The following is a 26892-nucleotide window of genomic DNA, read 5'->3' as shown; positions in this document are numbered from 1 at the left end:
TCTCTGGAGGTCCCTTCCAACCCCTACAATTCTGTGATTCTGTGATTACATAAGGTCTTCAGTTTTGGACACTCATTTGTTTGGTTTATTAGCTTCAATCCCAATCAACTTGTATTTGTCCTTAGAGTTAGCAAATTAGCTTTCTTCCTCAGATCGTTGCCACTGGTTTTCTTTTATTTACTCCTTTCCCTCTTTGTTGCCTTCCCCCCCACTTCCCTTTTTTGGGCCAGTGGGCCTGCTGTCTCCCTGTCATGGACGCAGACAGATCTAGAGACAACTCCATGACAGGGTGATTACTCAGCAAGATCATTACTGATCAATCTGGTGGCTTTCAATGATTGAGTGACGACATCAGTGGACAAAAGAAAAGCAACTGATATCATCTACGGCTGTGGGGACACCCCATTGTGGCCTTCCAATACTTGAAGGGAGTGTACAAACAGGAGGGGGAAAGACTGTTTACAAGGGTGGATAGCAATAGGACAAGGAGGAATGGTTATAAACTGAGACAGTGGGGTTTAGGTTAGATATTAGGAGGAAGTTTTTCTCACAGAGGGTAGTGACACACTAGAACAGGTTGCCCAAGGAGGTTCTGGATGCCCTCTCCCTGGAGGCATTCTAGGCCAGGCTGGACGTGGCTCTGGGCAGCCTGGTCTGGTGGTTGGTGACCTTGCTGATAGCAGGGGATTGAAACTAGACGATCATTGTGGTCCCTTTTCTAAGCCATTCTATGATTCTGTGATAATCGGGACAACTGCAAGGCCTTCGATATGAGACAGCTGGATCTGAAGAATGGATTCAGTGAGTAAGGAATTGCTTGGATGTTCTCAACCACAGGGTTGTGCTCAACAGCTCTATGTACAGCCGTGTACACAGAGCTAGAGACCAGTCATGAGTCGTGTCCCCCAGGGGCCTCTCTGCTATTCTACAGCTTTATCAGTGACACAGATAGTGGAACTGAGTGCACCCTCAGGAAGTTTGCTGACAACACCAAGCTGAGTAGTACAGTTCATACAAGACGGCATAAAGAAGGACCAGCACAAGCTTGAGAAGCGGGCCCTTGTGAACCTAACGAGATCCAAGATGTTGCACTTGGGGCAGGGCAATTCCAGGTATCAATACAGGCTGCAAAAACTCCTTGAGAGAAGCTCTTTGGAGAAGGACCTGGGAGTACTGGTTGAGGAAAAGTTTGGTGCAAACCAGCAGTGTGCAGTTTCACCCAGGAGGGTCAACTATATCCTGGGCTGCATCAAAAGAGGGGTAGCCAGCAGGAAAAGGGAGGTGACTGTCTCCCTCTGCTCTGCTCTCCTGAGGTCACACCTGAAGTACTGCATCCAGGTCTGGGATCCCACCATAAGAAAGATGTGGAGCTCTTGGAGTGGGTACAAAGTTGCTCAGAGGACTGAGGCATCTCTACTGTGAAGACAGGCTGAGGGACCTGCATGTGTTCAGACTGGAGAAGAGAAGGCTCTGGGGAGACCTCACTATGGCTTTCCAGAATTTAATGGAAACTTACAATTAAGACAGAGGCTTTTTACAAGGGTATATAGTGATCAAACAAAGGAAACAGTATTAAACTAAGAGAGTAGATTGGGATTAGGTGTTAGGAATAACACTCACATGGTGGTGAGTCGCTGGAGCAATCTGCCCAATGAAGCTGTGGATGCCTTATCCCTGGAGGTTTTCAAGGCCAGTGTGGTGGCATCCTGGGCAACCTGATCCAGTGGGTGGCTTGGAAGAGGGCTTGGAATTAAGCGGTCTTAAAGGTCCCTTAAAACCCAAGCCATTACATGATTCTATTACAGCAGTTCACACACCAAAGAGTCTGAACTCTTTGGTTCAGACTACAAGTGGTCTTCTCTTGCTTATTTTCTTAACATTCAGGTTACGTTCATAAGATTACTTACTTCAGATTGCTTTCTGCCAGCAGAAGTAAATGATGTTTTCTGAGATCCTAATCTGTTTCTCTGATTAGAAGCAGCTGCCAGATCAGGAAACTCCTCAGCATCCTAAACAAGAAACAGGACATTACATTTGTAACAACTATTATGTTCTTATTACTAAAACTGATTTTTCCAACATTCAAATGATTTTCTTTCTGGTTATCACTCATCACAGTTTGCTTCTATGTACAAAATTCAAAAGCTGAGTGCTGGACCACCAACTATAATCAATTCTACAGTAGTTAAGTCACCTAAACAGTAGTAACTAATTCAAGGCTAAAAGGACGAACCTAGAAAGAAAGGCTTCTAATGGTAGCTTGTTATTGCTATCAGCTGATACAAATAATCAGAAGTAAATGTCTCCTAAAGCAGTGTTTTTCAGATCATTTAACTGCCTTGCAAACAACTCTCCTCTTTTTCCAGTACAGTCTCCAGCTCTGCAACTCTACCTTAAACATGTTAGTGTTGAAAATCAAAACAACAGGTAAAAGGGTAATAAATCTTGACTACCAGTAGGGGAATAAACAGATAAATCAGTGAAGGGGTTGTGTTGGCTGAGTTACAAATGTATTTTATTAGCAGAGAATATGTTATCCACATTCTAGATTAATTAAGACACTAACAGACTGGAGCTCTCTCTATGCTGACCACCTTAAGTCCAGGAGAGCTTGCTAATTCAATCAGAATGACTCTGATCCACCAGCCTGGTTTTCATCCATTTGATTCTCCTCTCTCTTTCTAAGAGGCCTTGTTAGGCTTCTAGTAGTTACAATACTAATAAGCATACCACCTTTTCTTCTGAAGCCTGGAAGATTCAATTTAAACAGCCTGAGCTAGGACACCTATGAACAGGCATGTTCAGTCTGAGCAGATACTTCTAACTAAACAAAATATTTTTGAAAGAAGCTTGTAAGTAGGTCAAAAGAAGACTGTAAGAAAGGGGTTTCACAAATACATTCTTCCATCTTAGGGATTTCTGCAATCAGAAGTAGTATCTTTGGATTTAAATAGCCCTCATTAGAGCAAATAGTTATTTCAGTTTGTCCAAATCACTTCTTGAATTCACATACACTTCAGTCATTTGCAACATCCTGTAGTAAAGGGAATAGTTAAATTCTAGTACTCAGTGTGGCTTAATACCTCCTTCTATTTGTTCTTAACTTGGCACCTATAGGAGCAAGAGGACATCAAACAAAATAATGAGAACAAACACAAAAATTTCCTTTTTATCATCCAATTCCTTCTGAAACATCTATTTTACAGACAGAGAAGTCTTACTTTATTCATTTTTGCCTCCCACAGGAACTATTTCTACCTTTGATCATTTCTGGAGCCTTTCCTGTATCTCTCTTAGTTCAAATATGTGTTTTTTTTTAAGGAGAGCTGGCACGTAAGAAAGTAGAATCCACACTATATTTAGATCAGATCTGCCGTGGATTTGTATATCGTCCTAATGTTTTCAATTATATTTCATATTTTTTCTGATGATTCCTAACACTGTTTGCATATTGGACCAGTGCCTCTGAGCAGAGCTGCTTATCAGTAAGAGCTTCTCATTTCTTCCCTCAGCAAAAATACCTAGTTCAGAGCCAATCATTGTGTACAGGATTTCTTTTCTGCAAATGCATTACTTTTCACTCATTAGCAGGTTCTTAAAATTAGTGACTTCTATAAATCTAGTTAGCAATCCAATACACTGATCCAGTGAGCAGCTGCAAATACAAAATCCCAATTCTTAAAATCTCAAAGTCCACAGAAGTTATCTATGACTTTTCATGTTCTTCTGTTTCAAGAGCATCATAAGCATCTCACACATTTTTCATATTGATGAGCTTTTCCATCAAACCAGGAGGCTCTGAAAGCTGTTCCCAACTCCCCTCCCATTCGCTGCATCCAAATCACGGATTTCAATGTAACGTACATGCCCTGTTCTATGATTCTATGTTTATTTTTTTCATTTATGTCTTCAATAAGACATGACATTTCTACTAACTTCTACCATTCTTGCCATTCTTTCTCTTTAGATACTAAGCCACTCACAGACCCGATATCCTGCAGAACAGAACCTGTAGATCTTGATTCTATCCACAATTCAATAATGAATCCCCATTTCAGGACAATGAATTACACACTCCAAGTTAAAATGTACACAACAGAAGTCAGCCAGGAATGGCTTTTTTATGCTATTCTTTCACAGACTGAATATAATGTACACTAAATCAAACACAAAAATCAACACATTCTCATACTCTTACTCAATATTGCTGTTACAATGAAACATAGTTAAACCACAGATCACACAACAATTCTGTAAGGTGGGAGAGCCTAAAGCATTTTTGAAACTGATTCACAAAAGCATCAAAACACTAATGTGTATATTACAGCTACATGAATATGAAAAAGATTTGAATAAATAATCAGGAATATAAACAGTGACATCTACATTTCATAAGAATTGTTTCCAGACTGAGATCACAAAATCACAGAATGGCCTGTGTTGGAAGGGATCCCAAGGATCACGAATCTTCAACCCCCCTGCCATGGGCAGAGCCACCAACCTCCACATTTAATACTAGACCAGGCTGCCCAGGGCCCCATCCAACCTGGCCTTGAATACCTCTAGGGATGGGACACCCAGAACCTTCCTGGGCAGCCTGTTCCAGCACCTCTCCACTCTCTGTAAAGAATTTCCCCCTGATATCCAACCTAAATCTTCCCTCCCTGAACTTAAAACCATTTCCCCTTATCCTGCTGTTATCTACCCTTTCAAAGAGCTGATTCCCTTCCTGTTTATAGGCCCACTTTAGGTACTCTGTCTTTCTTGTACGTGGGGCTCCAGTCCTGGACACAGTATTCCAGATGGGGCCTCACAAGAGCAGAGCAGACGGCACAATCACCTCCCTGTTCCTGCTGTCCACCCCTCTTCTCATAGAGCCCAGGATACCATTTGCTTTTTGAGCTGCAAGAGCACACTGCTGGCTCATGTTAAATTTTTCATCCATCATGACCCCCAGGTCCTCCTCTGCAAGGCTACTCACAAGGATCGCTCTTTCCAGCCTGTATAAATGCCTTGGATTCCTTTGGCCCAAGAGCAAAACCTTGCACTTTGCTCTGTTGAACCTCGTTAGATTCACCTGAGCCCACCTTTCAAGTCTGTTGAGGACCCTGTGAATGATATCCCTTCCTTCCACTGTATTACCAGTACCACATTCTTTAAAATTTTGGCACCCTATGGTATCCAGTATACTTCCCATTCTTTGTGCACTTTGCTTTACAAAACCATTACTACAGAATATTTTTCACTTGGTAAATCTTTTTTGGAACTTGTTAATACCCAGATTTAACAGTCTCTCCTGCAGGAATTCATATACTCATTCAAGCCTTAATAAATTAAAAGGCAGAACTGTTTCCTACCTCTAACTTCTAACAGGAATCTTAACTGAAATGGGCCTGACCCAATTTCCTCTACTAATAACATGTGATATTAAATTTACAGAAACTTCTGGTCTTCCAATACATACTCATCACACTAAAAAAACCTCACTGCTGTACCTCAATCCTCGGCGGTTCCTGCACTGTAGTAGATTCATTATAAGGCTTCTCTACATCAGCAGGTGACTTGCTCTTCTTTTTCTTTTTCTTTTTCTTCTTTTTCTTCTTCTTTTCTGACCCTTCTTCAAGCTCAGTTTCACTACCATAATTTTTTATTTCTGCCTGTTGACAAAAATCATGAGGTATGACCATTAGAAATTGATTTCTTTTATTATCACCTACCAACAAAAACACAAGTGATCACACTTACACAATGCACCTAGTCAGCATGCATCAATCCACGCTAGGATATTAAGCAACTAGGAAAATCCAAGATTTCTTAGAAATTCAGAGGTACTGCAAGATCTCTTCATGTGAACTGACAACTGTCAGAATATAATACGAGATTTCACTAGGCAATATTCACGCAGGAATGACAAGATTTCCATGCTTTGTGCCTGATTTAGAAATTGAAAATTTCAACAAACTCCTGCCTAAATGAAGTGTATTCAAATCAACTACTTTGGAAGTTTGTGTTGCAGGAATTACATTGACTTTCTGATACATTGTTGTTCTTTTTTCTTTTGCCACAACAGAAGAAAAATTATAATAATGACAAGGTAACTTTATATTACTTATTAAAAGTTACATTAGAAGTAGTACAGAGTCTAAGAAAGAGTAGCATTGTTTCACGTCAAGAAACAGTACTGAACAGTACCAGAAATTAGTTTCAAGAGCACAGTTGCCAATTACCTTTGCTTGACTGTCCTGCTTCCCTTCGTATCTGGGGAGACATTCAGATGCTGGTGATGAAAAAGTTTTCTTTGGGGACTGTGAAAGTACCATGGCCCAGGACACATGCGGCTGAGCAGAGCCATCTGTAGATGTTCCAGGAAATACTGATGTGGAAAAACAAGTGATATCCAAAGATGTCAGAAAATATTTCTCAAATATTCAGAAGACATAGGATCAACACAGGATTTATCAAGGACTCGCAAATGCAGAGCAAAGCTATACTTTTTTCTGAGGAAAAACTAAATTAAGTTGCTTAATTACACATTATATTCTATTTCACCTACTGGCCAGTGTTATATGCATATATTTAATACACACGCTATAATTTGAAATTATACTGTCACATAACCTACATAATTCCATGCTTATTCTCTAACCTATTTTTCTTTAAAATTATGAACTTGTATTGCATTTATATACTAAATTCCTTTACTGTAACTTACATAGCTTTGAATACAAGGTTATATCTACATCATCTACATTCTAAAAACCTTCCAGCTTGTAGATACATAAAAACAAGCTAAAAAGTCTCCTCATGTGCCTCAATGTACAGCACTTTCACCCACCAGCACTTGGTGGAATCAGCGTTCTGGAAGAATTACTCATTCCATTCTGTAAATATTCCTAACACATAAAAAATACACAGCTTCAACAAAAAACAAAAAACTTGCCAATGAGAGATCAAAGAAGTTTATTGGGTTTATGTGGCAAGGTTTTGGTAGTAGGGGGGTTGTACAGATGGTCTCTGTGAGAAGTCAGGGGCTGCTCCAGAGCTAGTTCCAGCTAGGGTAATGTTTTTAAGAAAGGGTAAAAAAAAAATAAAAATGCTGCGCAGCAACTGTGATAGACTGGGTGAGAAAACTGTGAAAGAAACAGCCCTGCAGACATCAGGTCAGAGAAAAAGGAGAGGTGGAGGTGCTCCAAGTGCTGGAGTAGACATTCCCTGCAGCCTGTAGTAAAATTCCTCTGCTGTCTATGGAAGACCCCACAGGACATGGGGTGGCCATGCCCTAAAGGAAGCTACAGCCTGTGGGGAACTCACACTTCAGCTTACTAATGGCAGGAGCTGCAGCTCATGTGGGACATACCACATCAGTCTGTCCATGAAGGACTCTACCCTATAGAGAGAACCCATGCTTGAACAGTTATTTAAGAACTGCCTGGCAAGGACCCACACTGGTGCAACTCCTGAAGGACCATCTGCCTCGAGACTTCATACTAAACCAGTACAAAGTGGAACAAGGGAGATGTGGCAAATTGAAATTGATATCAATAGACCACAGCTCCCATTCTACATCTCACTGTGCTGCTCAAGGTGGGGAGAAGGTAGAAAATTTGGGAGAGGCCAAGCCTGTGAAGAAGGTGAGGTTGAGGAAGGTGCTTTTAGTTTTGTGTTTTGGACCATCCTACTTTAATTAGCAATAAATAAATCTTCTCTGAATTGGGTCTGTTTTGCCCACGATGGTAAAGAAATAAGATATGCCACAGAATAAAAAAGTATATACTAATTCTAAAATAACAGCTATTTAATTACCATGATGGTAAGCAGTAAGTAATCTCTCTGTCTTTACTTTGATTCCCAAGTATTTTCACCTTATTTCTTCCCCCTGTCCTCTTAAGGAAGGTAAAAGCAGCCTGGTTGACAACTGAGGTTAACCCATCAAAAGAAGCTACATGGGTGTCACGGGATTCCAGGGTTGCAGCCTGAACCAATACATAAGCACGTGAGTGTCTGGAGCAGGGGGGAGCTCATCACCCTTTCTCTCTCGGCAACGCTTCCAGGAGTGCTTGTGCAGTCTGAGTCTGCACAGGTTCCCCTTCCTTTCCCGCCTTTCTCAGGCGGTGCAAGAGTATGAACGGGGAAGGCTGCATTCCTCAGCTCGCCCTTTCTTCCAGCTGTTACTGGGAGGGGTGAGTTAATTCCTCTTTGATATCTTTTCCTATAGCGCCTATTTCTCAAATAAAGGCTCTGTCAAAACCTTAGTCTGCTCTACAGTCGGGTACAAACTGAAGACTCTACTTGTGGAAAAAATGTTATCAGATAACTTCACAGTTACTGGAATAAGAATGCAAAATTCTTACACAATTTTGGAAGAACAAAGAAGTACATACTAGACTCTAGACTGAGAGCTATTTTTTTTTTAAATTGCTTATCAAGACTGATCATATTTGCTCAGATTTATTGTTGAAAAAACACCTCAACAGACTTCCAGGAATCAATTTGTATTATTTCCTCTCCTAATAAACAGCACAGGAGGCACCCACAGAAACATTAGTCCTTCAGCATCAACGAGACAAAAGAAAGAGTTTTGATCTAGTAACAAAATCTATATGCAAGAATATAATCTCATTTGGAAGAAATGATACAAACTTATTTTTCTTACTTCGTAGTGAGTTTGCTCTTTGATTTCATATATATTTGAGAGTTCAGCAGCTCTTGACAATACTTTATTATTCCAAATTGATGAGATACAAGCAGTTCAAATATGAGGAAACCATTTATGTTAGCAGTACTTACCTCTACCATCAAATGAAGAGGGAATTAAGCTTGCTACTGTTTCTTTTAAAGTTTTTGATGAGGCTTTGCTTTCCACAGAATCGGCTTCCTGTAAAATTGAGGGTCAGGTATCACAGAGGTATGAATAAAAAGCACTTGCCTCAAGAAAGCTAAACATTAAAAAGAAGAAATAACAAAATCCTCAACCTACATGGACAAAAGGCATACAGAATTTTGTAGCCCACTTTTTTTTTTTTGTTACTATTCTTAGTGGAAACATCATTTGGTCCCTATTGTATTTTAAAATATAAGCAAATGCCTCTCTGCTGTTGTCCAAGCAAGATGCTTACTTACATTTAACAAAAGCGTCCAAACGACGACTCTAAGAATGAACAAGAAAAGGTTTTAACACTGAAAACTACATCCACCCATTAAGTTCAAGCTAGCAATGGAAAAAAGACATAGCAAAATTCATTTTTGCCACCACAAGCAGTTTTTCACTTATAGGTACCAGAAGTCTTATGCTATTTTTATCCTTCAAAATTATTTACCTCTAACCACTGTTGAAAACTCTGATTCAGCGTATGTGACAAACACCTAAATCTGTCAGTACTGCATTTAACAACAACTGCAAAATTAGGAATATGAAAATCTACAAGAATGTTAAGCAATCTTTACATATTAACAATATTTTTCCTCCTTCTAGAATTCACTTTCTAATTTTTCCTCTTTTAGCACAAAGTAACAATTACATACATATATATGTTTTTAAACAAGTTAAAACTTTTCTCTAAATAGCTGCATGCTTATTATTTAAGGGTGAGAGAAAACACAAGCTGTCAAGAAACCTCAGGGAACACATGTGCTCTGTATATACAAGCCAGAAGTTTAGATCATAGCAGTACCAAACTAAATGTGACAGAGCTTGGTTTTCCCAAGCAGCACAGAGAAGGAAGTAATAATGAGAAAAAGAAGTGAGCACAAGCATTAATGCCTCCATCTACAAGAAAAAGCATAAAACCTATAGCTATGAAACTTCCTGCTTGCAAGCTACTTAAGCAGGTATTAACATGCTGAATGCAAAAATAGTTTCTTGAGCTTTGAAAAGAAAAGAATTTTTATGAGTTCTACAACATGAAAGCATGGCTAACCTCTGTGTTCAACAAAGGAGACACCTGTGGTTGACTAAGGCACATAATGTTACTTTCCACTGAACATGCTTGTCCATTTTTATGATGCACATTCAACATCTCACTGCTTCCCAAACTCTGCAACTTGTGGAAATCCAAAATAGTAGTTTCAAATGCAGGAAAAGACTCTATTTTTGGAGCTTGAGTTGACTTCTTGCTTGCAGTTTTATTGAACCTGTCTGAATAAAGCAAGTACAGTCCAAAAAATAAAACTTGCTTGCAGTCATTTCTGTACAAGTCTTAAAGCACACCAGTGACACAGTCACAGCAATAGTCACAAGAATTATTGCTATAAATACCTGACATGACAGAAAAAAAACAGAACAAAAAAATCTAGTGATTATAACCAATGTGTTTAGACAATACCAAATTGACAACCAAATGTAAATTCAGATACTTTCTGAGGAATATTTTTGTTTCAATTTTGCTCATGCAACCACCAAACAATTTACTGCTATCATCCATTGTCAAAAAGTCACACAGTAAAAAATATTCTGTTTTTTAACTATTCTAGATGTAGCAACACAATCACAAACTGGAAGTTACAGTACAGACTATTTTATGGATATGCTATGTATTTCAAACCAAATAGCACATTAGTTATACACATTATAATAGCAACAGTACCTGGCTTCATGGAATCTTTGCTGCCTGCAGAGGTCTGTAATGCAGCCCGTTTCACAATTCTGACAGAAGAATCCTGTCCATCTTGCTTTTTCTTGTCTGATTTCTTTCCATCGTCCTTTGCTTTCCTCTGCTGCAAGTATTTGTTAATACATATATTTAGTTAATTTTATTTTAACTTTGTAAAAATCTTCAAGCATTCCATGCACTACAGTCAACTAACTACATATCTGGAGTTTGAAGATACATAATGAATTCTATACCACAACCACATATAACCAACAAAACCAGAACCAAAAACCCATAAAAAACCATAAAAACTGTAAAAAAAACAAAAGTCAGTTAGAGGTCTGTTACTGTATTTTATTTTCCTTGTTAAATGTGCTACCTGTGTCACATATTACATACACTCAAGAGGGATTATTCCACATTTCTATGCAACTACACATTTAAGATCCTATTATTGACAGCATTATCAATAGTTTATAACCAGCTGGACTTAAATTGTCCAGTTCTTATTTTCTGCAACTGAGTTTCTTCTAGAAAAGAGCTAAAATTCTAAAAGCATTCCAAGTTTTTTACTAAGCTAAGTTACAATCAAAACAAGATTGTTGTAATAACACAGCAAACATACACAGCAAACAGAGTGTAATTAGAAAAGCTATATGTACATGTTCCCAATAAAGCAAATATTCACCTATACTACACAGAAGTCCTGAAGCCTCATGATTCTTGCAAGGAACACTCTTTGGCAGAATTGGGCTGACGAATCAGAGAGGCAGGCAAGCAACAGGCATCCATGCAAAGTATGCTGCATCAAACTAGACACATGGCTTAAATCTGTTCAGAGGATTTGGAATTAAATTCTAAGTACATCCAGGAGCAACACTATTTTCTGGAGTGGGAGGATACTCCATGGCCTGGAAAGCTGTATTATTAAAGCCCCAGGAGATGTGACCAAATTAGTGCAAAGCCACCAAGTTCTAGTTCTCTCTTAAAGACCCCAAAAGGTAAATTTCAAGTGCCAAAAAGACCATCAAACAGTACTCAGCTCAGCCTGGGTTTACTTAGACCACAGAACTGCCTCCCCTCTAAAAACCACTGAAGATTTTTGTTGAACATCGGTTTCTCTTTTGACTGAGGGTACTTCTAATGTGAGCCTTTATTCCCTCTCCACTCCAATATGTTCCTGCTCTCATTTGGATTGTTTTCTGCAGCAGGCTTTGGAAATGTCTGAACAATAAATGCGGTCCGATCACTTAATGGCCATACAACTGATCACAGCCGTCAATTCTATATAATTTATGCTTGTGGAGGCTGCTGCTACTGTGCTCTAAAAAAAGCACCAAACTCCAGCAGCAAATGAAGGAAAGCATGGTTCACAAACATAATATGGTTTTGTTTTTTTTCACCTAAGTGCTGCTTTATGAGGAAAAACAACACATTCCTCTTATGTTCCAAAAACATTTTTTGGAAAACTGTACTAACTGTAGAATGTGATTAACTTTTTTGAAATCTGAAGTTGGCCTCATTAATACCCCATTAATACCATCATCCTCTTTAAGCACTGCTCATTATTCCTACACAAAGAGTGATTAGTCACTTCAAAAATGAACAAAGCATTCAGACTACTTTAAAGTAAGAATTTAATTTTTTTAAAAGTGTGTTCGCTCACCTTTAAAAGACTCTTACTTTCTTGTCTGATTGGATACTTTTGTTCTGCAGATTCACTGACTATTCTGGAATCATTACAGTATGTTGACCCATTTGAATGATACTGTGAGGCAGCTACTGGATTTGTATTTGAAACAACATCAGGTGAGCAAAAGCTGCTGGAGTATTCATTTAATGCAGGATCTCCCACAACACTAAGTGATGGACATTGAGAAAGAGATTGAGAGGTCATCCCCAGGCAAATCTTCAGCATATAGTCATTGCCTACATAAATATATCATTCCTTAGCTGAAGAATTTGTTTAACAAGAAAGCTATGTTCCAAATGAAGAGTATTTCATGTTATTTCAACCAACTATTTACTCACTGCCATATGTTCTTTAAAAAATAATGTATTTTGTTTCGGATAAAATATGCAGTTTGTAGCAAATACTTAAAAATACAGATGTTATGTGCTTCAAGTTGCAAACCTAGTCTACTTAAGAGTTATAGCCCTCATTTCTGTTGAAGGTTGCTAACTTTCTTCACATGTATTTTTGTTAGGCTTTTTCTTGTGAAACAAACCAAAAGCACAGTAGAACTACATAAGATGCATTATGCATTTGACTAATAAAAACACAGACACTGAACAGTGAAACCCATCTCAAGATGTCATAACAACAAAGTAGGAGCATCTTACGGGGACATAAAGCATGTGTGAAATACAATACAAAATTGTTACAGCCAGTAAATGGACTGCAGTTAACCGTAATACTGATGAAAGCACAACATGTTTTCAGTGACGTGTCTGTGGCATGCCTTTCCTTCAATTGTGAACTTCAAAGTTTCCTTCCAATTTCACTCTATACTTTCTGCAGAAACTGTACACTGAGATCCATATTTGATAAGGGAGATCTGGTAGACAGCTCAGCACCACACAGCTATTCATTCACTTCCTCACAATGGGATGGAGAAAGAATTCAAGGAAAAGAAAAGTAAAAACCTATGCGTTGACATAAAAATAGATTAATAGTAAAGAAAAGTGAGGGAAAAAGAAAGCTGCATCCAAAGTTGTTCAGCACAAAATGGACAACATCTCAACCTCAGGTCTGTAATAAAAAAGTGAAAAATGTCCCACCAGAACAAGATGCTTCTGCAATTCTGAAAGATTGTAGTCAAAACAACTGTTATAATCAGTTTACAAAAAAAAATAATACATCTGAGTCACAATAGAAACTACAGCTCAGCGCCAAATGGGCAAAACGCTCATGAGAATACTACTTCTGTCCCTGATCTTTCTAATGCTAAAAAATACCTTATGTGAGACCATACTCATCTCATTGCTAAACACATATTACACATAAAAATGGGTTGAAGTAATCCCTGTAAATAAAATGGCTGACATACTAAGAAAGCCTAGAATGAATATGTTCTCTAGGGCTCTAAATGAACTTTTTAAGGACATAACAGTAATTTTGCAGTAATTCCAAAGTCAATTCAATGTTCAGAGTTCTACTAACCTGAGAAGCAACTGGAGAGCTAAATCACATAAAAAAATTATTACAGTATTCAATTATTTCCTATCCCAGTATGTGGGCTTTCTTCTAGGCTGCTTTGGGCTTAACAATCCAATTATAAATCTATTATGAAAGCCTGTTTTTCAGGCCTCATTAGAAAAATACTTCAAGAAGCCTCTTATGTTCTAAGTCTTACTTTCCTGGGACATGGAGGTTGTGAAAAGGAGATTGAGGAGTAATCTCATACATTCATGGTAGGAAAAACACTCCTGGAGGATTGTTGTCCCTCTTCCTTCTTACTTGATTCTGTTTGTTTCAGCTTTGTCATAACACAACCATTCTTTCACTCAAGAACAAGATTCAGCTCTTTTGAAAGCACAAAATGGCCAGAATAATCATTATAATCAAGCTGTATTTAATAGTCCATGCATGAGCTTTAATAGTCCAATATGGGCCTTCGGAAACAAGAGGTGAGATACTGATATACACCTGAAGAATAGAAATGTAGAAATCTAAATCTTGAGGACAAGGGCAAGAATGTATTTGGTCAGAATATTAACATATCAGAGCTTTGACTTTCTGAGAGTAATCAATGTCCAAAACTGGAATGTTAAAATCCCCCAAGAAATAAGGTTCAGAAAATATACATACTTATCCAAAGATGGTTCCTGAGCAAATGTGTAGCCTGTAGTTAAGTACCTAGGAAAGACACATGCTGCTGAGGGTTCTGACCATGCCACAGTTACCGCTGCATATTTTGGAACAAATGGTTTGACCTCTGCTGACAACTCGATGCCCTGAGAAACAAAAGGTTTTTTGGCTACATGCATTTTGAGATTAATATTCTAAGTGAAAAATATACTTACCCTGTGAGCACAACCCTCATAGAAAAGTTTGCTCTCTTCCAGCAGAACACGAAAAGCAAAGCTCACCAAAAAGAAAGAAGCAAAACCAAGGAACCCTAAGCAAAACATGGCTTCTCTGGAAAACCATTTCCTTTAATATCCACATCTAACATGTAATACTTGTAAAAGTAATGACTTTTACGCAGAGTAACAGAATATGCAGTAAGCACTAGTACACAAACTCTCAGTTTAGATTCAAACAACGTGATCTAAAACTCACAGTGTGACTAACACTGCCATAACATCTGACTCTGCGAGTACATATTAATAATAAAGGCTTTGTGTACACTTGTATTTGAAATTAGTCTGTGTGGAAAAATGCTTAATTATAAAGCATTCTCATTTTTTAAATGGTGTAAATCCACTATGGCAGATTTTCCATTTGTTCTGAAGTACCACTGAATTTAAACTGGATAGGCATATGTAGCAGCACTGAGATAAAGGTCAGTATACTCGCTGCCATTACAGCATCACATGGCTTTTATTCACTGCAATAAATGCAACAGGTCATTAGCCACTTGTGTATTTCTGGGTTAAACAGCATGCTGTATGAACACTGAGGTCCTTTTCACTTGCCAAGGCCAATTTCAGTAACTAAATAACACAGTAATCTTGAAAACACTTGAACAGTAGTTCCAACGTTTAGGCATATATACTGGGCTCGCTGCTCCTTCTGGTTGCTGCACTGACTTCATCACAAACACGTAAGGCACTCTGACAGACTAAAGAAGAATAGAAGGAGCTGCAAACTCCTCCACTCCTGAACCTACTGACAGTCCCAACTACACGCTGAGCTGCCACTTCAACAGTGGGAAATAGAATGTGTATTCCACACAGTAAGCATGTAACAAACACACAGGTGTGTAACTATACAGAAAGTACGCAGGGAAGGAAACTGGGATCGGTTATTTGGGGTTGGCCCCCAGACGGCAGCGCAGCACACCGCGGGCACAAGCCGCGGCCGCAGGCGGGGCTCACCCGGTCCCCTGCGAGTACCTCCGGCAGGGACACAGCCGCCGGGCAACAGTGCGTCTCCAGGCCCCCGAGGCGCACCGCCTATGCGCTCGGCCCGGCCCAGCCCCGCCGGGAACTTCCACCACGCAGCGGCCAACACAGAGCGGCGAGCGACCTGCGAGCCGCGCCTCGTCCCCCTCCCGGCTCCAGGCCTCATCGGGCCTTCAGTCATCTTTGCTGACGCGCCGGGCTTGCGATCCCCGCAAGCGGGTGGGTGCGGGGCCATGGACCGGGGCGACCACTCCACGCAACAAGCCGGGGACACGCGGGGCTGGCGCCGCACTCACCTCGCTGCCTCGGCCAGGGCGCCTCTCCGCGAACATGGCGAGCTTCGTCCCGCCAGTCCGCTCGCCCCGCGACGCCGCGCCCGGGCCTACGGCGCGCCGCGATGACGTCCGTCCAACGGCGCGCACGGGGTCGAACGGGCACGAACAGGGAAGTAGGAGGTTCCGCCTGAACGTGAGAAAAAATTACTTTGCGGATGAGTCACCACGGGAACAAGCTCCCCGGAAGGGTTGTGGAGGCTCCTGTGTAAATATTCAAGACCGTCCGGGCACTTTAATGCATAACGTACTGTAGGGAGCCTGCCTTAGCAGGGGGTGGGTCCTCCAGAAGCCCCTGCCAAACCTCTACGGTTCTGTAATTCACCTAGTTAAAGTTTCTCCATAAGGTAATTTGCTTTGTCTGGTGAATTAGATCTCTATAGGGGTTTAGATTTCATAGAGCACAACAAGCAGGGTTTATTTCTTTATGCCTAGCGGTGAACTGCCTTTGAGCATGCAACATTTTAGCAGAAAAGTCAAGTGCAAAGTTACATGCAGGATTAAAAAAAAATGACTCAAAGCATACAATAGTAAACTTTATTAAAGAGAACTCATTTCAGACAAAGAGACATTAAAAATTAAATTCCACTTCTCTTTGAAAGAATAGCAGCCTAATAGAAATTGTATTTGACTGAGCTTTGTTGCTGTGAATAATACAGCTCATGCACAGGTACAGTTGTATGTTTTGTACATAAAAGTATTCACTGAATACTACCAACATATATACATGCATACACAAAGTTCCAGAAGATTGAGAATATTTTTAGACAGTAGTTCATTTCTGATCATCTTTTGGAAGAGGTCTTCTAAAGAGAAGAATGTGTGGCTCTGTGGGAATAAAATTGAACAAAGTGTCAGTCTGTTCTCTAAGCCTTGATGAGAAGCATTTCATCAATTCAGTGAGGCCTGAACAGTACCACTGAATAAGAAATGGATAAATCAAGCCCACAATTGTCCTCAAGTGTAGGATTTACAGACCAATTCTACAGTAACCTTAGAGGTCACAAACATGTAACTTAAAATTTATACCAAAGGTTGACAGTATAATAAACTTATAAAGGAAGTACAGCAAATATGGGAATTAACACTCTCTCTTCATTGCATTATTTTAATTACTCAGTATATGAGTATAACAGTATAAGAAACTGCTGATGCTGTTCTTGTGAGGTATGTACTATCAAACATCAACAAAAGCCATTTCAGTTAATTAGCTAGCTTCAGTTAGTACTGACCTGACTCAACTGCAAACCCTTCCAAAAAAATCCCATTCAAAAATATCAAAGGTATCCAGGTAAGAGAAGTTTTGAAAGGGTAGACTAGTTTCTTCATCATTTTTTTGGAAATTTGGAATTTCATGAGGTTGGCTTTAATTCAGCCTAATTAACAAGTACCAGGTATGGCTATTTTAGTACACAATGATAGAGAGGTTTAAGGTCTTTGTAATCTTTTAATTGAAAGGCTGTATTTAGTAGACAACTACTAGTCCTAAAACTATATCATGGATTTTTCAGAACATTAGTGCAGGACATGGTCTACGTGAGCATCTGCTGGGTTTTTCTACTAAGCAGGTGTACCAGGTACATTACATAGAAATATGCTGCTATATGAAGTTTTCCTCAGCCACTGATATTCTAACATCGTACTTATATGATGTCACAAAAAACCTATTGCAGAGGCAGAGTACAAACAAGTTTGAACAAGATGCTCTTTAAGGTCCCTTCTGAAGTACTCTACAACTTTGATTTGTCAGTATGCAGAGAAAGCATGAACCTAGAACCAAACTAGCATTTTCCAATCAGTTCCAAGACTCAGAGGTGAAATTTACACACAAAAAAATCTCCGGTGTTGCTTATGTTGCTACCTAACCTAAATAACAAGGAGCTGACAAAAGAAATCAAAAACAATGAAAACAATTAGAAGCAAATTCGACAGCAGGAGCAACTACTCATCTTCATACTTCAGTTGAGTACCAGTCTTGGATATTTTAAGTAATTTTTTTTTTTTTAATATATTTTAGACTCTTTTTTTCCATCAGTCTTATTCATCTGTATTTACCTGGTTTGTGGATCATATAATGAACCCATCCAAGACTTTGCTGAACTCCAAGGCTTCTCCATTCCTCTTCAGACAGAAGATGAGTTTTTGGCATTCGTTTTAAGAGTTCTCTTGGCAGCATTACATGCCTGTAGATTAGTAATTAACATATTACACCCTAGATATCTTGCACAGGTCTCTGCTAAAAGATATTAAGCAAGTCCATTTATGATTACCAGCATTCCCTAAAAACTTCTTTACTATGAGAGTGGTGAGGTGCTGGAACAGGCTGCCCAGAGAGGTTGTGGAAGGCCCTAGAGGTGTTCAAGGCCAGATTGGATGGTGCCCCGAGCAGCCTGGTCTAGTATTAAAAGGGGAGGTTGGTGGCCCTGTATGTGGCAGGGGGGTTGGAGACTCATGATCCTTGAGGGCCCTTCCAACACAGGCCATTCCAGAAAGAATCCTAGGGTGCTCTTGGATACCAGCAATTATGGAACATCAATTCCAAAACTCAATTTTAAATGTGCAATTGTATATTGAGACAGCAAACATCCTAAAAGAGGTTAAATCCCCTGCATGCTCTAATTACGGTACTCATACTTAAGGATGTGTTACTAGCAATTGTCCGTGATAAAAACAATTCAAAAAAAAAAAAACTAAACAGTGACCCCACACATTTCTAATGCATTGAGAAAGTCACTCTTGTTTGTATTTTGTAGTGAATATATTCTCTATAGAGATTATGGTGCTAGTTTTTAAAGACTAATACCACTTACACTAAAACACTACTAAACACTACTAAAAGACTAATACCACTTAGGAACCTGAGGTAAGAAACCTAAGACCCTCTTTCCACATTTGCAAGTTCCTTTATCATAAAAAAGGTGTTCCATCTCGTTTCTGAGGTCAAATAACTATGAAGAGTTAGCAGGAGACAGGTACTCAGGCTCCACGTAGCAAAAACAGTTCTTGCAGTTTGCAGTAGTGCAAACTGAAAAAAAGAACATCTAGAAAACTGTAAACAGTACTGGTAAATGAACTGCAGAACTAACTAGCACTATTGCAGACCCTTGAAAACCAGCAGGTAGAGTACTGTCTGAAGGACTTCATAAAGTGCATCTATCAGCACTACACTTCGAAACGGACATAAGAAATGTTTCCGCTGAGGACTCAGCTGGTGAGCGGCAGCGAGAGCCTACCCTGCCTGCGCGGGAAAGAGACCGGCCGAGAGCACCGTTTCCCGTCTGGGCGAAAGCCGAAAGGAATCCTAGGGCGAGAGAGCGAGGCGCTACCTCCAGACTTCAGCCCATCTACCTCCATAGAGACCACAGACAGAGCTTTATCCTCGAAGAAAACAGGAGCGCCGGGCAACAGCCTCGGGGCAGCCAGCAGAACTCCCTCCCTCTTCCCTGAGCCCGTGCTCCGAAGCTGTTTCGTACCGGTACTCGTATTGCTCGTCAAAGTACTTTTCGGAGTAGTAGATATCCTTGTGAGCCATGGCGAAAAGCAGCAGAACTCTAGGCGCGATATGATGTACTCACGAACCCCCTAACGAGTAACTGCCAGGCTCGAGCCCGCTCCGTTTGAATCTATCGGCTCTATTGACTATTGGTCTGCTGGCATAGCCAATGACGACCATCAGGCACTTTTCATGTCCCGCCCTCACGCCGACCCACCAATCATTGGAAGACGCAGAGTAAAAGTGCGGACAGCCGGGAGAGGAGGAAGGCGGGGCCTGGGCCGGGGCGCGCCGCCGGAGCAGCGCAGTGATTGGCCGGTGAAGTGGTTGGCTGGTTCCAGTACGTTCTGGAGCGGATGGGGTAGGGAGGTTGTGGCGGTTGTTGGTTGCTAGTTGCTAGTCGCTAGTCCCTAGTCCCGTGCCAGTCTCGTTGACTGCCGTCCGGTAAACTTCCTAGCGTGTGGGGGCGGCTTCCTTATGACGGGCAACGGGTGGAGGCTCCTCCTACCGCCTCCAAGTTTAAGTTTAATGTGTAGCGCACTCGGGATCTGGCAGGTGCTGTGTCCTGCGTCATGGAATCAAGCAGCGGGTTGGAAGGGACCTCAACGACAACCTAGTTCAAGCCCCTGCTACAGGCAGAGTTACCATCCACTAGATCACGCTCTAGATCAGGCTTCCAGAGTCCCATCCAGCTTGGTCTTGAACACCCTCAGGGACAGAGCATCCACAGCTTCTCTGGGCAGCCTGTGGTAGTACTTCATCACTCTGTCTTTTGAAAAATGTACCCCTGACATCTAATCTAAATTTTCCCTTGTATCCTGAAACCATTTCCTCTTCTCCTTTGACTATAAACCCGTGTAAAAAGTTGATCTCCCTTCTCTTTATAAATCTCCCATTAAATATTGGAAAGCTGTAATGAGGCCTCTCCCAGAGCCTTCTCTTCTGCAGGCCAAACAAGCCCAGTTCCTTCAGCCTGTCTTCACAGCGAAGGTGCACCAGTCCTCTTATCAACTTCATAGCCTCCTCTGGACTTCCTTCAACAGCTGTTCATCATTCTTGTACTGGGTGCCTGGAATCTGCACATTGGTATTCCAGAATGAGCCTCGTGAGGGCAATGTAGACAGGGAGAATTACTTCCCTCACCCTGCTGACCACCCTTCTTTTGATGCAGCCCAGGATGCAGCTGGCTTTCTGGGCTGCAAGAGCAGACTGCACTTCACAGCTGCACGCAATCCCATCATCAATATAATTGATAAAGATGTTAAAGAGGAATTGTCACAATACAGACCCCTAGGGTACATAACTTTGTACTCAGTTTTTGATTGTGAAATGCTCTGCTCACTGGCCTTACCAGGTCATTGTTCCTGTACATGGTACAGCACGTTACTTGTACAGGAAAATAATTGATTTCCAGGGAGTTTTTATTGCAGCACTGGGAATTCCTGAGATACCCTTTTGTTCTTCACTTTGCTGCTTCTGCTTTGGCCTGAGGACAGTGCTCACAGCTCAGGCCCAGAGTGCAGTAACAAACATCAGGTGCAGATGCATTTATGTACCAATCTGCAAGCCTTCTTATGCAGAAAACTAACACAGTAAATATTTTCATAGTAAAATACTAGCAGCAAGTTCCCAGAATCTGAAAGGTAATGAGAGATGAGTTATTTTTTTCAGTATGTAAAAAGTGAATACTGTGTTTTCCCACTCGAGTTATTTCCTGGGTTCAGTTGACCTTGAAGATTAGACAGGCTTTGTGTTGTCCAAAAGGCTGCTTTTTTCCTTGAAATATCTTTTCTGTTCTCTCTATTGCTTCTCAAGAGAAACCTAGATTAATTTTCTGCTTTCACAGTCTATCAGAAATGCATGTTTTGAATCTGGTCATGTAATGCTTCTGCTGAAACTGTTCTAAAAGCTTTTTGCTATTTGAAATTTGAAGCTATGCAAGGCTGTCATGCTGAGACAATGGCTTCAATAGGGACTGCTATTTTCAGCAGCAGAGCACCCTTAAAGTGGAAGCAGTCTGAAGCCTTGAATCTAAAGTTTAAAACAGTCTGAATAAACATTAAAATGAGTTTGTTTATCTAACAGGCAACATTACCCTAAGCAAGGATTTCGATGGTACATGCTGATGTTTGTTATAATCTGACAGTAATATTTTTCCTTTAACTGAACTGAATCTGAGAGCACATTTACACAGATCATTTACAGGCAAAATGGAACAAGTACATTTATATGGGTGCTGTTAGTTGTTCAAATTCATTTGTTAGCAAAGATACTCAACATAAATATAAAATCCAATGAATAATTAAGTATAATAATTAAATAAATCGCCTGTAAGTTTCCTAAAGTTTTGGCTAAATTGAATAAAATATATGTGTTTTTTAACTTAGTTTCCAGGCAGCACAATGATTATTTTTTAACAGTGAAGTCAAGTGTACCCAGAATACTTAGTTAGGAATGGCATTATTTAATGATGGAAATGGAAAAACACTTCAACAAAGGGATTCTGCTGCATTGAATATGTTTTCTCTGTGTACTTTTCTCATGTATACTGAATTGGAGAGAAAATTGACCTTAATGGTAGCCTACGTATAAGCCTCCTCTGAGTTCTCAGATGTAAAAGCCTGGAGTTTCTTTAAAGCAGCATTTTCTTTCATTCGAAACACAATTATACCAAACAGTGATTTTAAAGAGGATTAAATGAATTCTTGGGAAGGTTAGCATTCAGTTTTGCTTTAGATCCCTCAAAATATTTTGAAAACACTTGTTCCTCAGGACTGAAGAACTGTATTTCTTAATCAACCAGCAGAAATAACATAATGAACATGCTGTTCGTTGCAATCTAAGTCTAGGAGATATTCTGTTAGTATTGGAATGCCATTTCAGCTCCTTCTTTCATTGTTTCTTTTCCCTTGCTAGACTGGATAGATTGGTGTACCACAGCTGTACGATTAACTTGCTTAGTTCCACTGTTAACATCTTTCTAAAATGAAAAACTTAAATTAGGGATATCATTTGTAAAAATACTTCATAAAAATATAATAAGCTTAATGCATGGGCTATGAGAAATTCGAACAGTCACAATGTTCTTCTTAGGATTGCACGTACAGAATTCAGGAACTAAGTTACTGTGGATAAAAAAAAATTCTGTGACTAATAGCTGAAGGAGAAGTTGTAAAGTTTCCCATCTGTGGTCTTCAGAACAATTTCTTATTATAACTTTCTGCAGCATATTCTGTTGAGTTCTATGAGACATCTGAAAAATTGAAGTTTAATAAACTTTTACTACAGTTCTGTTTTTAAACATGTTCTTCCAAGACACTGTCTTGAATGTGTTCTCCTAAATAGAACAAGAGCACAGTCAAGGAATCCTTTTCCCTTCTTCATGAGTCATACTCATATGTGCAGTTAATAATTTGTGAATAATTCACATGCATATCACATTCATAATATATAATAATGAACCGTTAACAGTGTGTTTATACTTTTAATCTGTTCCATTTGAAAACAAGGATCAAGCTGTTATGCTTTCTGTTGAATTTGATTCGTGATCAAAACCTATTGGTTAATTTCATTCAAACATAACAGAAGTAGTCATAAATAAATTATTACAGATTTCATGGTAACAGAGCAGAAATATTCTGATGAAGAAGGGCATTATAGTAAACTCAAACCGTACTGGACACCGAAGAATCTGCATGGGAAGAAAAAACATATGCATACCTCTGTTGCAAATATCCGCCAGCCTTTGGTGCACATGCCATTCACAAACCATGAATCTGTACAATTCAGTCTCCTTTAGTTCTGTTCTTCATTGACTGTGATGTACGTGTAGCTTCACATGGTATTTGCCTAGTATTTCACAGCTTTAGAAATCATCAAAACACTGGCCCTATAGACCTAAATAAGATTGTTTGCATGTCTAAAATTAACAATATTTGTCTTTGCAGACTTGATTTTCAGAATTAATTTATTGGATTTTAGATACTTAAAATCAGATTTATTGCCAAACTCAATTTGAAATATCTTTTCAGTAGCATTGAGTTATTTGTATGCTAATTAACTTCTCTTCAGTTAATTGAAGAAAACCAATTATTAATCTTTTGTTCTTCATTTCACATGGGATTGTGAACTATTTCTGGGAAAGCCTAAATAAGGATGCAGTGTTTTGGTGGTTGTGCTAGCTTATTTATAGATAAATAAGCTTTATCTTTAAATAAGCTAGCACAAGTTTTGGAAATAATCTACATGAATTACAGTGCATTGCCATCAGAGAAAGGTTAAACTGAATTTAGAAACAGAGCAAATTACAGATACTCCTTCCATTACCTGCACTGATTCAAGAATTGTCTTTTGCAGACATTCTTGAATAAATTAATTCCAAGTCATAAAGAAGTCCAACCTGCAGGGTGAGAATAAGAGATACACAATCTCTCAGGTTCTGATCATAGAATCATAGAATGGCCTGGGTTGAAAAGGACCATTATCTGGTTTGAATCCCCCTGCAATGGGCAGGGTTGCCAATCACTAGACAAGGATGCCCAGAGCCACATCCAGCCTGGCCTTGAATGCCTCCAGAGATTGGTCATCTACAAGCCCAATCTCTCTGGGTAACCTGTTCCAGTGCATCGCCATCCTCTAAATGAAAAACTTCCTCCTAATATCTAACCTGAATCTCTCCTGTCTAAGTTTAAAACCATTCCCCCTTGTTCTATCACTATCAACCCATGTAAACACGTTTCCCCTCCTGTTTATATGTTTCCTTCAAGTACTGAAAGGCCGCAGTGAGGTCTCCCTGGAGCTTCTCCAAGCTAAACAAGCCCAATTCCCTCAACTTTTCTTCATAGCAGAGGTGCTCCTGCCTTCTGATCATCGTCTGGAACCTCAACCAGGGTTAGGGTTAGGGTTAGGGGGATTCCAAGAGTTCCACATCTTTCCTGTGCTTGGGCTCCCAGGCCTGGACACAGTACTCCAGGTAGGGCCTCACAAGAGCAGAGTAAAGGGGGACAGTCACCTCCCTCTCCCTGCTGGCCACTCCTCTTTTAATGCAGCCCAGAACACAGCTGGCCTTTTGGGCTGCAAGCGCACACTCGTGACTCATGTCCAGCTTGTTGTCCACCAGGACCCCCAAGTCCTTCTTCACATGGCTGCTCTCAAGGAGATCTTCCTGCAGTTTGTATGAATACCTGGGGTTGCCCAGGCCCAAGTGCAGCACCCTGCTCTTGACTTTATTGAATCTCATTAGGTTTACATGGGACCACTTCTCCAGCCTGTCCCTCTGTATGACTTCCCTTCCCTCCAGTGTATTGACTGCAGCGCTCAGTTTGGTGTCATCTGCAAACTTGCTGAGGGTGCACTCAATTCTATTGTCTGTGTAACTGATAAAGATGTTGAAGAGCGCTAGTCCCACGACCAACCCCTGAGGAAGTTGTGACCAGCCTCCACCCAGACAAAGAACCATTCATCACAACCTGTGGCTGCAACCAATCAACCAGTTATTAATTCATTGAACAGTCCACCTTTGAAATCCATACCTCTTCAGTTTAGAGAGAAGAATGTGGCAAGGGTCCATTCAAAGCCTTTGCAGTTGTCAAGGTAGATGACATTAGATGTATTGCCTCTCCCTTGTCCATCAGTGCCATCACTCTATTCTAGAAGGCCGCCAGATTGGTCAGGCAAGATCTGCCCTTGGTGAAGCTGGCTGCCTTGCATCATCCCTTCATCTTGTATGTGCCTTAACATAGCTTTTAGGAGAATATGCTCCATGATCTTCCCATGCACAGAGGTCAGGCTAATCTTTTTGGACTAGCATAGATCTATGTAATTAAATGGAGATTTAATTCTCTTACATTTTCTCCCTGTAAATTTTCCTGTAAAGAGTGTCCTAAACCTTATCATAGGAGTACAGTTCCGATCTGAAGAGCCACACTCAAGTATTCCCGTACTAACCAAAATCAGTAATGCTAAAATTAGGAGATAATTATTTCCATAGCAACTAATGTTCATTCGGCAAATTTAGGACAGTACCATATAACGTCTGGAGAATCAAGTACCAGAATATACTGTTGATGATGAGGCAGAGCCCTGCTAAGATTTTTTCATGTAGGCTGTGCAACATGACAGTATCTTGAAGCAGACCTATGGGAAAAAAATTGCAGTGGAATCGCTCAGATTTTTTTTTTGGTTACTGCTTATTTTTGGGACAGGGATTGAATGATTAGAGTAATGGCTTTATTTAAATTTAAAAATGTCAGTGCTATATCTGAGAAAAAGCCATTTTATCCAAACATGTCTCTACAGCTTTCTGTATTGGGTACCAGATTACTCTTAGATTTTAGTGATTGCTGATCCAGGATGTGACAGCCCCTAAACATTTTTTGTTTCATCAGTTTTACAGTCATGTTCAGGCCTATGTAAATTTCCTGCATCCATCGCATCTTGTAGCAAGGAGTTCCATGGCTGAACAAGCTTCTTTGTGAGCACAGGCACCTCAATTTGTTTGTATTATATGTGCCCGATCCTTGTTCTTATATCACAGGAGCCTGTGAACAATGTATTCTTTGTTCCAGATGTCTGTAATTTTTAGGATTCACATGCAGGTGCATTATAGACTAGGATTTTGAATTTGAACCCAATAGATTTTTTTTTCTCCCCTTAGGTAAATATTGCTCAAATGTTTAAAACTAATCACAGAATCACTGAATTGTAGGTGCTAGAAGGCACCTTGATAGATCATCTAGTCCAATCCCCCTGCCTAAGCAGACTTTCTAGACCAGGTTGCACAGGTAGGCCACCCAGGCAGGTCTTGAGAAGGAGACTCCATGACTCCCCTGGACAACCTGTTCCAATGCTCTGTCACCCTTACTGTGTAGAAATTCTTATGTAGATTTGTGCAGGACTTCCTATGCTCCAGTTTGTGGCTGTTTCCCCTTGTCCTGTTGCCGCACACTGCTAAAAAGAGCTTGGCCTCATGCCTTCTTGTGGTTTTGTGACTTTTGTTGTCTGTATTCCACATTGTAAAATCATGTAAAGCAACAGGAGTTAAAGAGTTAATGTTCTGGTTCTGTGGACTGCCTTTTTTGCATATTTGGTTCTTAGAGGGGAGAGGAGTGGCATTCCCCAGAGGACTTGGCATAGGGAGGAAGAAAGGTGAAGCTCCTGGCAGATTACAAATCTCTGTTTATGGTGGCGAATGCGTGGTCCTACGGCAGTACAGAGTAAGACCTTGGTTTTGGACACTCTCATTGTGTTTAGTTATTGGCCTCAACTCCAATTGTTTTGTGTTATCTCGCATTCTGAGATCAGAGTTAGTAAATGAACATTCCTCCTCAGATTGTGGTCTCTGCACTGTTTTTGGACACATCTCCCTTCCCTTCCCTTCCCTTCCCTTCCCTTCCCTTCCCTTCCCTTC

The 26892-nt window shown here is 40.2% G+C and overlaps 2 protein-coding genes across 2 annotated transcripts in view; both read right to left on the bottom strand.

The window, feature by feature from the left end:
• Positions 1-16712, bottom strand: part of SECISBP2 (SECIS binding protein 2) — a 24414-nt gene extending 7702 nt beyond the window's left edge. The window contains 12 exon segments of the mRNA XM_042864888.1: positions 1908-2009; positions 5496-5657; positions 6228-6373; positions 8788-8875; positions 9918-10135; positions 10584-10713; positions 12256-12474; positions 12476-12518; positions 14401-14546; positions 15956-16001; positions 16003-16121; positions 16707-16712. Of these exon segments, the coding sequence (XP_042720822.1) occupies positions 1908-2009; positions 5496-5657; positions 6228-6373; positions 8788-8875; positions 9918-10135; positions 10584-10713; positions 12256-12474; positions 12476-12518; positions 14401-14546; positions 15956-16001; positions 16003-16121; positions 16707-16712 (1425 nt within the window).
• On the bottom strand, positions 16512-19639 carry CKS2 (CDC28 protein kinase regulatory subunit 2). The gene is made up of 3 exons (XM_042864943.1): positions 19465-19639; positions 18047-18174; positions 16512-16819 (listed from the first exon to the last, which is right to left on the bottom strand). The coding sequence occupies exons 1-3, from the start codon at positions 19521-19523 to the stop codon at positions 16767-16769; spliced, it is 240 nt and encodes a 79-aa protein (XP_042720877.1). The 5' UTR covers positions 19524-19639; the 3' UTR covers positions 16512-16766.
• Between the last annotated feature and the right edge of the window lie 7253 nt (positions 19640-26892).

The sequence above is a fragment of the Lagopus leucura genome, unplaced genomic scaffold, assembly GCF_019238085.1.
Source record: "Lagopus leucura isolate 7727_CA_CO unplaced genomic scaffold, USGS_WTPT01 Super-Scaffold_774, whole genome shotgun sequence".
Lineage (NCBI taxonomy): Eukaryota > Metazoa > Chordata > Aves > Galliformes > Phasianidae > Lagopus > Lagopus leucura.
The sequence above is the reverse complement of the archived record's forward strand: the minus strand, read 5'-3'. Positions and strand labels throughout refer to the sequence as shown.

Bases quoted from the DNA above. Each gene is read 5' to 3' on its own strand.
- CKS2 (XM_042864943.1), bottom strand. From the start codon at position 19,523: ATGGCTCACAAGGATATCTACTACTCCGAAAAGTACTTTGACGAGCAA. The intron at 18,175-19,464 runs GTACGAAACAGC...ACTAATCTACAG, and splicing joins GACGAGCAATACGAGTACCG to GCATGTAATGCTGCCAAGAG. The intron at 16,820-18,046 runs GTAAATACAGAT...TTATTCCCACAG, and splicing joins TTATATGATCCACAAACCAG to AGCCACACATTCTTCTCTTT.